The 11,822-nt window shown below is 45.3% G+C and overlaps 4 protein-coding genes across 4 annotated transcripts; 1 reads left to right on the plus strand and 3 right to left on the minus strand.

The window, feature by feature from the left end:
• Positions 1-1,971: 1,971 nt before the first annotated feature.
• LOC127752537 (polyubiquitin-like) lies at positions 1,972-3,113 on the minus strand. Its single transcript, XM_052277942.1, has one exon. The coding sequence runs from the start codon at positions 2,839-2,841 to the stop codon at positions 2,053-2,055; it is 789 nt and encodes a 262-aa protein (XP_052133902.1). The 5' UTR covers positions 2,842-3,113; the 3' UTR covers positions 1,972-2,052.
• Positions 3,114-4,983: 1,870 nt separating this feature from the next.
• On the minus strand, positions 4,984-5,449 carry LOC127785929 (uncharacterized). Its single transcript, XM_052313266.1, has 2 exons — positions 5,381-5,449; positions 4,984-5,244 (listed from the first exon to the last, which is right to left on the minus strand). The coding sequence occupies exons 1-2, from the start codon at positions 5,447-5,449 to the stop codon at positions 4,984-4,986; spliced, it is 330 nt and encodes a 109-aa protein (XP_052169226.1).
• A 3,278-nt stretch (positions 5,450-8,727) lies between these two features.
• On the minus strand, positions 8,728-9,243 carry LOC127785930 (ubiquitin-40S ribosomal protein S27a-1-like). The gene has a single exon (XM_052313267.1). The coding sequence runs from the start codon at positions 9,196-9,198 to the stop codon at positions 8,728-8,730; it is 471 nt and encodes a 156-aa protein (XP_052169227.1). The 5' UTR covers positions 9,199-9,243.
• Positions 9,244-9,407: 164 nt separating this feature from the next.
• LOC127786373 (uncharacterized) lies at positions 9,408-11,562 on the plus strand. The gene is made up of 4 exons (XM_052313765.1): positions 9,408-9,621; positions 9,744-9,797; positions 10,740-10,859; positions 11,256-11,562. Exons 1-4 carry the CDS (start codon positions 9,409-9,411, stop codon positions 11,385-11,387), a joined length of 519 nt encoding a protein of 172 aa, XP_052169725.1. The 5' UTR covers position 9,408; the 3' UTR covers positions 11,388-11,562.
• Positions 11,563-11,822: the final 260 nt, after the last annotated feature.

Raw genomic sequence — 11,822 nt, forward strand, 5'->3', positions numbered from 1 at the left:
ACATGTATGTAGCCAGATATGCAAATGTTAATTGTAGTGGTATTTTCATTCGATATACTACTGTGCCAAAACACATTGATTTTTTTTATAAAGGAAAGGCAAGAGGTTTTGGCTTATATAGGCTGATTTATTTTGCTAACTTTCCCAACTCATCTTCCTCGTGTTCCACGCGCACGCTTTTCAAACTGCTAAACGATATGTTTTTTTTAAAAAAGTTTATATACGGAAGTTCTTAAAAAATCATATTAATCCATTTTTTTAAAAAAATAGGTAATACTTAATTAATCATGCGCTAATGGACCGCTCCATTTTCCGTGCGCAGCAAATGGGTTACAAACGAACACTACTGGAGAAACCATCTTTGGTCAGTTGCCCAAAATTCACAACAGTCCCAGTTCACTAAAAGACCGGGACTAAAAAGTATCTTTAGTCCCGGTTTATAAGTGTAAGGGGACTATGTGATCTTTAGTCACCAATCAGGACTCTTTAGTCCCGGTTCACCTCGTGTCAAAGGTTGTTGTTCTCAACCGGGACTAAAAAATTAATATAATGTATATAATCCCTTACTCTTATCCTCAAAAATTTATATCTCCTATTCCTCATCCTCTCTCCCTCACTCTTATCCTCTCCTTACCTTCCTATTCCTCCTCCTCTCTCCCTTACTCTCAGTCTTATCCTCTCGGTGAGAAGCGGCGGGACCTGAGCGGACGGGGCGAGGCGACGGGAGAAGCAGCGGCCGAGGCGGCGGCAGGCGGCCACCGGCGGCAGCAGCTCACGGCAGGAGGCGGCGACAGCCGGATTTCATTTTTTTCTTTTTTTTAATAATTTGTGTTTCATTGGATCTGTGTTATTTGATCAGTGATGTATTTGTGATCTATGATGAATTTGTGATGTAATTTTTTTTAGAATCTGTGATGTTTTTTATTTTGACAATATGTGACGTGAATAATATGATTTGTGATGTTGTTACTTTGATTTAGGGATGTAGGGAGCCTCTCGATTTGAAATGTGTGATGATTTTGTGATTTTGGTGAGATTGGTGTGAAATCAATATGCAAAGAATAATGAAAAAAAAAAAGAAGGATAGGAACCAGAGACGTGACGCTAGCCTCACCAACTGGGACCAAAGATTCTACTCTTTACTCCTGGTTGGTGTTACTAACCGGGGATCTTTAATCCCGGGTATTTGAACCGAGACTAAAGATAGCGATCTTTAGTCCTGAATTCTTAGTACTGGTTGGAAAACCAGTACTACAGGGGTTACCAACAGGGAGTAAAACACATTTTCCCACCAGTGGAACACAGCCATATTGATAGAGTGGAGCTAATGGTTGGGCCTCAGAAAAAATATGTATAGGACATGATCAAATAGAGCCAATGTCGGCAAAAGAAATCTCCAGAAAAATCACTCTCCCAAAGGTTGCAACCCCGCGAGGTCTTGGGTTCCTGCCCTTCGCCACGATACATCGTCTTCGATTATCTAGATGATTATTATTGGCATCGACTAATAAACATTTAAACAACATATGGTAAGTGGTAAGACATAGAACACTCTGATTACACACTGTTCTTTGGAAGAATTTCTGCAGAGTACTACTACTACTAAACAAGCAAAACATCACCAGAATTCAAGGCCAGTACAAGATCAGGACACGGCCGGAACCATAATACCAGAAATAACGAGCAACTAATTAATTGATCGCCTCGAACAATGAAAGAAATTAAGCGCTAACTAAGAGCACCCACAATAGTTATCTATGGCTCTCTACAAGAGATTCATGTCGATATATTTTTCTACTTGGAAGAGATTAAATGAAGAGAGAAAGTAAAGCTATCTACTAACCTAAAGATAGTCTATAGAGAAAAACGAGGCAATGGATTAGAGAGCTATAGATACCCATGTAGACATACTATTGATCAGGTGGTTTACTGTTAATTTAGTCTATTGCTGAGATTGCTGAGATGTACATGTTTTATAAAGAACACCTTACTTTACCATTGCAATTACTGCGTGATTGATGGGTGAGCTATCTGATGCCTTTAATTTTGTATCTATGACTTGAGATATCTGCAGCTACAGATACAACTTTCGAGACGTACGCAAAGGTACAACGTCGACTCCTCCTCGATGCCGTAGGAGGCCAGCGTGCGGTCGTCCGCAAGCTCCATACCGGAGAAAACCAGCCGTTGCTTGCACGGCATGGTCTTCTTCTTCTTCCTGTAGTACAGCTTCACCTTCACGCTTCCCACCGTGTCCGACGGCTGCACCTTCAGCGCCGTCGCCTTCTTCCCCCCGAGCACTCTCACGAAGATCTGCATCTCATCCGTAGCAGCAGGTCGAGTCGTTAGGGTTTGATGATGCTCTTGGATCAGTTTCTGCGCCTCCATGTGCGTGCGGATGCAGTCGCAGCTGGCGAGGCGGCCGCAGAGGTTCAGGTACGAGTGCTTGCGGATGCCGCAGGAGGCCACCGTGTCGCCGTCGTCGAGCTGCCTCCCCTCGAAGATCAGCCGCTGCTGGCACGGCGGCAGCCCGTCCTTCTCCTGGAGCTGTAGCTTGACGCTCTCCACCGTGTCCGACGGCTCCACCCACAGCGTCCAGGTGTTCCCCCTGAGCCCGCTCACTAAGATCTGCATCTCCATAGCGGGGTCGTGGATGCCGTAGTCGGCCAGCGTGCGATGACCGTCGGCCTCATCCATCTGCTTTCCGTTGTACGCCAACCCGAAGTCCTCGGTGATCCCCGACATGGCCTTGATCTTCGCCTTCACGCTCTCCACCGTGTCCGACGGCTCCACTTCCAGCGTCAACGTGGCCCCCGTGATCAGGTCCACGGGGATCTGCATCCTCTTCCCCCTGGAATTAATCGTCGCCGCCGGCCACCACAGTTTCGTCGAGGTCACGATCGAGCTGGTGTTGCTCTGGTTGTTGCCCGGCTGCGTGACTTGCCGGAACGACGTGTATATAAATAATATAAAGGGCAGGGCAGGCTTAGGTCAGAACGGTTCTGGTGTTGGAGTTCGAACCAGTCACGACGGCAAAAGTAGGTTCGGATATGAATCTCAAAATATATTTGGGATATATTCTGCGGCGATGAATCCCAACATACATATATACGAGTCCAGAGGCGCTGGACACGTTGGAGTTGCCAAGAAATTTTCTTTTCATATTCCCTTTTTTTTTATGTTTTTCTTCCCTTTTAAATATGTGATTCAAATTTTGGGTTCATAATATATTTGGATTATAGTTTTCTAATAGAACCTGACTATTAGGATTAGTTTTCTAGTATAACTCTTAGTCTTTATCCACTACGACTCCTAGTTTTCTCCTGTGTATATCCCTCGCAAGCCACACTAGGAGGGTACGATAGCCCAATGTATCTCTGCGTTTGTATCCAACTCCTCAATAGTGATTATTGTTGGTTGGCGCCCATGGTTTTTTCCTAAAAGGGTTTTCCACGTAAAAATTCGTGTCTCCGCTGCGCATCTATTTCCATAACACACTTTATTTTGGGTTCGTTACTACCTACTTAGTGCTTAGTGCTACGTGACAGGTGGTACAAGCCGAATCGAAGCAATGTGGCTCGGTAGGGGTGGGCAAAATAAGACCGAACCGAAGAACTGAACCGAAAAGACCGAGACCGAGAAATTCGGTTAGTGATTCGATATCAGCCATCAAAAGACTGAATTTTTTTTGGGTAATTCGGTCATAGGCTTCGGTTAACCGAATTACCCCAAAAAACCGAAATTTGGCCCAACAGGTGTACGAGGCCTAATAAGCCCACTAAATAGAACAAACCCTAGAGGGAGCAACCGAGTAAAGTCGCTCTCAGGTCTCTCAGTGGCTCAGCCCCTCACTGCCTCGCATCCATCGCGTCGCCTCCACGCCTCCGCCTTCGCCTGCATCGCGCCGCCTCCGCCCTCCGCCTCCAGCACCGGCGCCGCCTCCGCCTCGACGTCACCTCTGCCCTTCGCCTCCACCGCCGGCACCGCCGCCGCCGCCTCCGCCCTCCGCCTCCATCCCGCCTCGGCGCCTCCATCCCGCCTCCGCCTTGTACCGTGGGTCTGTGGCTGTTGTGACTTGTGAGGTTCAGACTTGAGATCTATCCTATGATAATTTGGTGCTTGATGTTGCCTATTGTTTGGTATTTTTGTGATATATATGTCTGTGAAAAATTTCTAAAAAGAGGGAAGTGTTTTCAAAATTTTTCATTCTCCTGAAATTTCGGTCAGACCGAGTCCAAGACCGAATTTGCCAGTCCTGAATTTTTTTTTATGAAATTCGGTCCTGATTTTCCAAAGACTGAATTACCCGAGAAACCGAAGGGAATTTTTCAGTCTGACCGAACGCCCACCCCTATGGCTCGATCGAATCCAGATTTGTCCCAGCATCTCTGCAACCCTCTGTTTTGTTTTGTTTTTCTTCACTGCAACTTTAGTTGGGAAAAGCTACGACTTTAGCAAACGATTTAACTGTGACCTTTAACTCACCATGCGTGTGACATGTGGGTCCAACACGTAACTGCGTGAGTTTTGCATGTGCTAGAGTTGACTAACGGGCCTAAAATTCATCAAGTGTATGAAGTTTCACTTTTGTGATAAAAACCATTTACTATTGTTGCGGTTTCATGAAATGTTTCACTAAAGACATCAACTTATGGAATAGTCACCCGACCGATCCACCGTGTCCGACGGCTCCATTCTTAGCTTCACTCTCAGTGTCACTGTACTCCTCATCAACACTTTCACGTAGATCTGCATCTCAGTAGCAGGCTGCGTGGAATGTGATTGAGCTAGGATTTGATGCTTTTGAATTAGTCTTTGTCTCTCGATGTGTGCGCAGATGCAATCACAACTGTCAGCGAAGTGATAGCAGAGGTTCATGTTCGAGTATTTCCGAATGCCGCAGGAGGCCAGCGTGTCACCGTCCTTCAGCTGCCACCCCTGGAAGATCAACCGTTGCTAGCACGGCAGCATCTCTTCCTTCTCCTAGAGCTTCACCTTCACGCTCTTAACCGTGTCCGACGGCTTCACCCACAGCGTCCTAGTATTCCCCATCAGCCCCCTCACGAAGATCTCCATCTCTGTAGCAGGATCATGGATGCCGTAATCGGCCAGCGTGCGACCGCCGACCTCATCCATCTGCTTCCCATCGTATCTCAACCAGAAGTCCTCCGTGATCCCCGACATATCCTTGATCTTTGCTTTCACGCTCTCCACCGTGTCCGACGGCTCCTGATGTGACCATGGCTATTATGGATACAACCGTTGCTCACATCATGAATCAACAAGAAGACATCAAGATCAAGTCCTCCATGTATTGCAATCTGATTCGGCCACGTGCTACATTGCTGACTTCAAACGGCCGCCAAATCTACATACGTACTCCGTTTTGGGCCCGTGAGTACTTGATGGAAAGCTCTCGAAGTCCTCTTTCCAAAGGATCCAACCTCATCTCGGAATTCTATCTCGTTTGGCCGCAATCACAGAAGCAAGGTGTTGCGTCACCTGTAATAGGCCTATGGGCTTGTAACCTCGCCTGGGACCCCGGCCCAAGTGGGGCCCATGTGGGGTGCGCCCCAATCTGGTGGAGCACGACCCTTGGACAATCTTGGTCGTCCTCCCACCTCTATAAATAGTTAGGTACCCCTTCAGGGTTTCTCGGGTTTTGTTTAGATGAAAGTTTAGCCATTACTACTTCCTTGCAGCGCGTGTGTGGGCTAGACCGTCCGTTTGCTTGTAATCGGAACCCCAACTTATCATTTGTGCTCAATTCCTATTTGCAATTCAGATTGCTTTTATCTTGTTCTTGTTTGTTTTCTTCGATTTGCTTGCAGGAACAAGGTTGATCTGCATCGGCAAGATCAATAACCCACGGAGAGGTGTATCGATCGCTAAGGCGCAACACAACGTCTTGTACGGTTGTAGTCGGGTCGTCAACGTTTCTCTCAAATCGTAGTTATCTCAACTCACCGAAAGATCGGGCCAACAACAGCCTTGAGTGTCGAGTGGAACTCAGGGTTCATCAGCTCCACTTCCAGTGTCAACGTACCCCCCCCCCCCCCTCCCCCCCCCCTATCAGCTCCACGAGGAGCTGCATCCTCTTCCCCTGGAATTGGCGGCTGCCACCGCAGTTTCGTCGAGATCGACCGAGTTGGTGTTGCACGGCTGCGCCGGGAACGACGTATAAAAAGGGTATGACACCACGGCAAAAGCACAACCCGGATACAAATTCATACGAATCCCAAAATAGTTTGGGATACATTCTGCGGCGATTCCGGCGATGAATCCAAAAATACATCTACTTGTTTCGGGAATGCTTTGACTCGAGCGTTCGATACGCGATAAAAAATCGGACGCCACCACCGAGTGGGTCCCACCTAACCACTCTTCTACGTACCTTTTTCTCATCAAACTTATCCCTATCTCAAATTCTCAGCCACTTGTTCTCTCTCTCCCCCATCAACACCGTAGCGGCAAGGTAGGAGGACACCAGCGACAACGTGAAAAGGGAGGAGGATGACGGTGACCACGCTAGCGGTGATGGGGCGGCGCAACATGGAGAGGGAGGCGGACACTCTGCACCTCGTTGACGGCGCGATGTGTAGAGGGGGGAGGACGCCGGTGACCTTGCTGGCGGTGCAGCGTGAAGAGGGAGGAGGACACCGGCGGAGGTAGAGCAGGCCGACCCGAAAGGGAGGACCAAATGAGGCACCGCTGGTGGAGCAGCCACGAGCCCACGATGCGAAGGAGGAGTTGGACCGGATGCCGATGCGTGGCCTTGGCGAGGTCGCCCTTTCGACATGGCTGCTTGCTTGTCCTCGTCTACACCATCACCACACCTCACTTGTCTTGCCATGTTGGCTGCTTGATTTCGGTGACCAGAATAGGAGACAGAGGTGGGTTTTGTTAGGAATTTTAGTGATGTTATAGTTTATTTGTTTCATTCTATTTTGACTCAATTTTGCGTACATTGTATTAAGGTGTTGCAATCAGTATGTTTCACTATTGCATTTGGTTGAAACAATTTTACTCAAGTGTTGAAACATTTTTATCTGGTAGTGAAACATCTGAGATAATTTTTATCGAGTGGTGAAACATGTGAAACATTCTTCAACAATACGGTACAACACCATCCAATAATTTGCATCAAATCGGATGTCCGATCCGTAGCCGTCTCCATTTGTTTCGGGCTAGTGCGAACAAGTCCAAAAGCGCTGGACACGCTGGAGTTGCGAAGAAATTTTCTTGTTCTTCCCTTTTTCTTTTCTTTTTTTTCTTTTTACCTTTTTTTTTTCTCTGGGGTGATTACAACTTGCTGCTAGTGCTATGTGACAGGTGGTACAAGCCTGAGCAGTGCGTTGCTCGGTCGAATTCAGAGATTTGCACCAACGTCTCTGGAACCCTCTGTTTTCTTGTTTTTTTTTTCATAAATTTCAATAAAATGATTCGAACTGTTAGTATACTAAAAGACAGGTATTTCACAAAGCTACAATTTTAATAAACGATTTTATCAATAAGATGCAACCTGTAAGTTATCATGTGTGTGCGATATATGGGTCTGACGCATAACTATGTAAATTTTGTACGTGTACCTACTAGCGAACCCAAAATTCCGTTTGCTTTTATATTTATTTTCATTGCAATGTACGAGCATTATGCTACTAAAATAAAACTCTTCATTATCTAAAAGATTTATATGGTAAACCGATAGTAAAATGTTTTCCATGCTATGAATTCAACCATGACACATCCTAATTCTTACTTGCACTGCAGCAGCACAACAACGGTACGCACCTTCTGTACAGTACACTTGGATATATGCATATAATTAACTAGATGATACCTCGCACTTTGTTGCGAGATTCATGGATGAGTATATATTAAATACTATCGAAATGATGAAAGTTATAATGTTAAAAAAATAATATAAGAAAGATGGTCTGACACATACTTGTTGGTGATGTGTCATGCTTGTATGGGATTTAAAATAGGTTATAATAGTAATTACTAATGAGTAAAGATGTGACATGCTTGTATGGGATTTTAAATGAGTTAGAATAGTAATTGTTAGTGGGTGATGATGTGGTATGCTTGCATGTTAAGCTTTGACTTCTAATAATTGTTAGTAGATATCAACTATATAGAAAGTATAGATTTATTGTGGTAGTATTTTTATTTCATATATATACTGATCGTATGCGTCTTAATCTACGTATGTATACTGTTGTGTAAAATCTTGTGTTGAGGATAGTGCTCTCTATCCATTTGCAGGCTGAAAACGTGTCCTAGGTAAACTAGGAATAACTGGAATATCTGGAAACTTGATTAGCGTAACTAATTAATAAGTATAGTAGTAAGCACACCTTAAAGACGGTAAAAAGAAAAAAATGTCAATAGTCAGATATTTTCAACCAAAATAATTATATGTATAGAAGTATAGAACTTCAAATAGCCATAACACTAATTCATGGGAGAATTTTCCAGTGCAGTGCTAAGACCAACACAGTTCAAGACAAGCAAAGATCAAGACGCGACCAAATTAAAATATCAGCAACTAATTAACCAATTCAAACGATAAAAGAAAACGTTAAATAATATCCGTCTCTCACACGATCTTTTGAAGTACTAATTTTATTTCATATCCTCTGGCTAAAATTCAATTAAATTAAAATTGAGGATTTATCATCTCTAGGTATCAACTTTTAAAACATCTCCTCTCCACTTTTCAGTTCAGCAGGTGAGTCCACACTTGCCGCAGGTGAGTCGGTCATGGTGCTTCGCCATAAGTGCGCCAACGTCTTTGCACTCTAGGTTAGGACACATCAGTCGTAGCCTCTCCACCTTCCCCGTCACGTCATCGACACGATAGTGACGGAGCACCGCAAGCTCTTCCTTGCGGTGCTCATGCTTTCCCTTCTTAGGTGTCGCGTACATCTTCTTCTTTCGCTTCTTGTTGCCGCCACCACAGAGGCGACCGAGGAGGTGCAGCGTCGACTCCTCCTGAAAACCATAGTAGGTTAGCGTGTGGCCGTCGTCCAGCTGACGCCTCTGGAAGATGAGCCGCTGCTGGTCTGGCAGAAGCCCCTCCTTGTCCACGAGCTTCACCTTCACGCTCTCCACCGCATCCGACGGCTCCATCCTCAGAGCCGTCGTCTTCCCTGTCAGCCCTTTCACAAATATCTGCGTCATCACCGTCGACATCGCCGGCCGCCGGAGTTCCGCGAGATCGTGTGGCGTGTGCCCTAGGTTGTGTTGGTCTCAGCTGCGTGGCGGACTCGTTGGGAACGACAAGTATAGGCGAGGCTCGTCGACGTGGGAAGGGGTGGTCCGTCCGATCTGAATAATCGGACGGTGGTGATCGAGTAGAGTCCGGTTCGAAACCGACCCGGAGACCACAAGGCCCGGCCCAATATGGTTCGAGCCTTCGAGGCCGCACGCGTCGCGGTTGCGAACACGAGGCGCCGGAGACGAGAGGAGAGGAGAGGCGGCGCGGCGGCGAGGAGGGGAGAGGAGGGGAGGCGGCGATGGCGGCGATCGGCTCCTCCAACGTCGGGTTCCAGGTGCGCGAAGCTCTCCATCCCACCTGGGCTTCCGTCCGTTCGAATCCCATGGCCATGGGAATGGGTGGGTGGGTGGGGCTAGGGTTTGATGCTTTGTTCGATTTGGTCTTCTGCATCTCGGTGCGTGCGTCTCGTGTCGTGTCCTGAATCCGGAGCTAATCTTAAGTGATCTTGTTGCTGCTGCAGCTGCTGAAGAAATCGGGCTGGAAGGAGGGCACCGGCCTCGGCGCGCAAGAGCAGGTTTGCGCCTCTGTTCTTGCGTCACCGGAAATCTTTTTTTTTTTTGTGTGTGTGTGTCCATTTACCCCAATTGTAGTTATATTTTGGGGTTTTGCACTTTGATGCTTAATTCTGTTCATCGTGCATGTGATTTTGTTTTCCCTCGGCTTGTTTGGTAACTTGAGGGAAGGGGATTGGGAGTTTACACGAGGGAATTTACGATGAGATTAAGATGGGAATTTGATTTTTAATCCCAATGTCTTGTTTGGTAGATGTGATGGAAATTGATAGGGAGTTTAGTTGGAGATTAGCTCATTAATAAAAACGGATGGCTGAGATTTGCTTAGACCAAGTAAAGGAGGAATTCCCTCCCAATTACCTGCCCCTACCCAGGTATTGAAAAGGAGGGAGTTTCTTCCTCAATTCTCCATCCCAATCCCACCAAAATTCCCATGTCTCCCAACCAAACAAAACACTTAATAGCCTCATCCCTCTAAACTCTCAATCCCTCTTTAAAACTCCCTCCAACCAAACGGGCCGTAGTTGTTAATGGTGCGTAGAGTTAAATGTTGAGACAAGGCTACTGCAAGTTGAACTGTTGAAAGCTCAAAAAAATGTGTAGATCAACGTAAGATATATGTTTAGTTTCTGGATAATGGTTAGTGGTCTCTGGAGGAATGGTAAAGCCAAAATTTATTTCCGAACCAAGTAGGCAGGTAGCTTACCTTAGTTGGCTGTTAACTCCAAATGTTTAGTAGGATCTGAAATTATATATCATTTTGACCGGAATGATTATCTCGCATGTTCATAGGTATTAATTAAGAGCTGATGTTTAGTAGTCATATATGTGTTACATACTATATTTGCATGTCACTTGGATGAAGCCAGTTTATGGGTTAGATTTGCCTTTTATGCTGTGTTTTTGTTTTCATACTCACTTAGCCCAATTTAATCCTGGAACAGGGAAGATTGGAGCCTGTAGAAACTCGTGTGAAGAATAACAAGCGTGGTTTGGGTTCCAAGGAACCAAAGCTAAAGCCAAAGGTTGACGAGGATGGTGAAAAAGACCCTAAAAAACCCAAGGTGAGCAAAGGATATCCAGTTTATTCATGATACCCGCATACAACACCTAATTACTTTCTTTGGCTTCCTTGTAATTCTCATTCCGAGCATTGTATTAATAGTTCACTATTATCATTAGTTCTACTTGATAGCCTTTTTTATTGAAAAATACTGATGACTGCTCTATAGTGTAGTTCAGTAAAAAGGTTTCAGACTTTACAGATAAACGTGGTTACTTGCATCGTTACTAATTGTATTGGTACCAGTTATTCTTTATGCATTATAATACTTGTCTCATTTGGTAGCTAATACTGCTGCTTTGATATGTATTTGTTCATCTTCAACAAGCTACTTTTAGTAAATCACACTTACTGATGGGATTCTAACTAACTGATTCAAACGTGTTGCCCTTGTCAGCTGGAAGCACCGAAGAAGAAGGCCAAGTTGGCCGCGAAGAGGATACGGAAGATGCAAGAAGAAGAGAAGCGGTTACAAGAGAGGGAATTTGAAATGGCTTTCTTCAGGGAATTTTGGCCCGATAATGTGTAGAACAGGAGGTTAACCTTGCTGGGCGGTTCGACCTGCTGGCTTCAGCTTATTAGGCTCCCTTGTACAGAACAACAGCTTTGACTCCCTTGTTGTATGTGGCTAAAATGTTTACATTGATTCAATGGATGTTTCTGGAGAGAATGCTGGTCTTGTATCATGATTTTGTTGTATAGAACTGTTTGCAATGCTGTTACATGCTGGCCGAATACCTTTTTTTTTTTGTTACCAAACTGGCAGAGTACATTCACTTTACAGTCATAAAAGGAAAAATTTTCATCCATAATCGCCCACCCCCACCCCCCTTTTTTTTTTCCCAAAGTGGCCGAGTTTATTTTTGAAGTCATAAAAGGAGAAAGTTCCATCCATAACCTGAGGAATTGGAATTTGAAATCCCATCGCATAGCATTTGGTGTGTGGTGTACACACTCAGTTTGA

The sequence above is a fragment of the Oryza glaberrima genome, chromosome 10 (genome assembly GCF_000147395.1).
Source record: "Oryza glaberrima chromosome 10, OglaRS2, whole genome shotgun sequence".
NCBI classification, from domain to species: Eukaryota; Viridiplantae; Streptophyta; class Magnoliopsida; order Poales; family Poaceae; genus Oryza; species Oryza glaberrima.

Bases quoted from the DNA above. Each gene is read 5' to 3' on its own strand.
- LOC127786373 (XM_052313765.1), top strand. From the start codon at position 9,409: ATGGTTCGAGCCTTCGAGGCCGCACGCGTCGCGGTTGCGAACACGAGG. The intron at 9,798-10,739 runs GTTTGCGCCTCT...ATCCTGGAACAG, and splicing joins GCCTCGGCGCGCAAGAGCAG to GGAAGATTGGAGCCTGTAGA. The intron at 10,860-11,255 runs GTGAGCAAAGGA...TGCCCTTGTCAG, and splicing joins AAGACCCTAAAAAACCCAAG to CTGGAAGCACCGAAGAAGAA.
- LOC127785929 (XM_052313266.1), bottom strand. From the start codon at position 5,449: ATGAGGTTGGATCCTTTGGAAAGAGGACTTCGAGAGCTTTCCATCAAG. The intron at 5,245-5,380 runs GTACGTATGTAG...TATCCATAATAG, and splicing joins ACTCACGGGCCCAAAACGGA to CCATGGTCACATCAGGAGCC.
- LOC127752537 (XM_052277942.1), bottom strand. From the start codon at position 2,841: ATGCAGATCCCCGTGGACCTGATCACGGGGGCCACGTTGACGCTGGAA.
- LOC127785930 (XM_052313267.1), bottom strand. From the start codon at position 9,198: ATGTCGACGGTGATGACGCAGATATTTGTGAAAGGGCTGACAGGGAAG.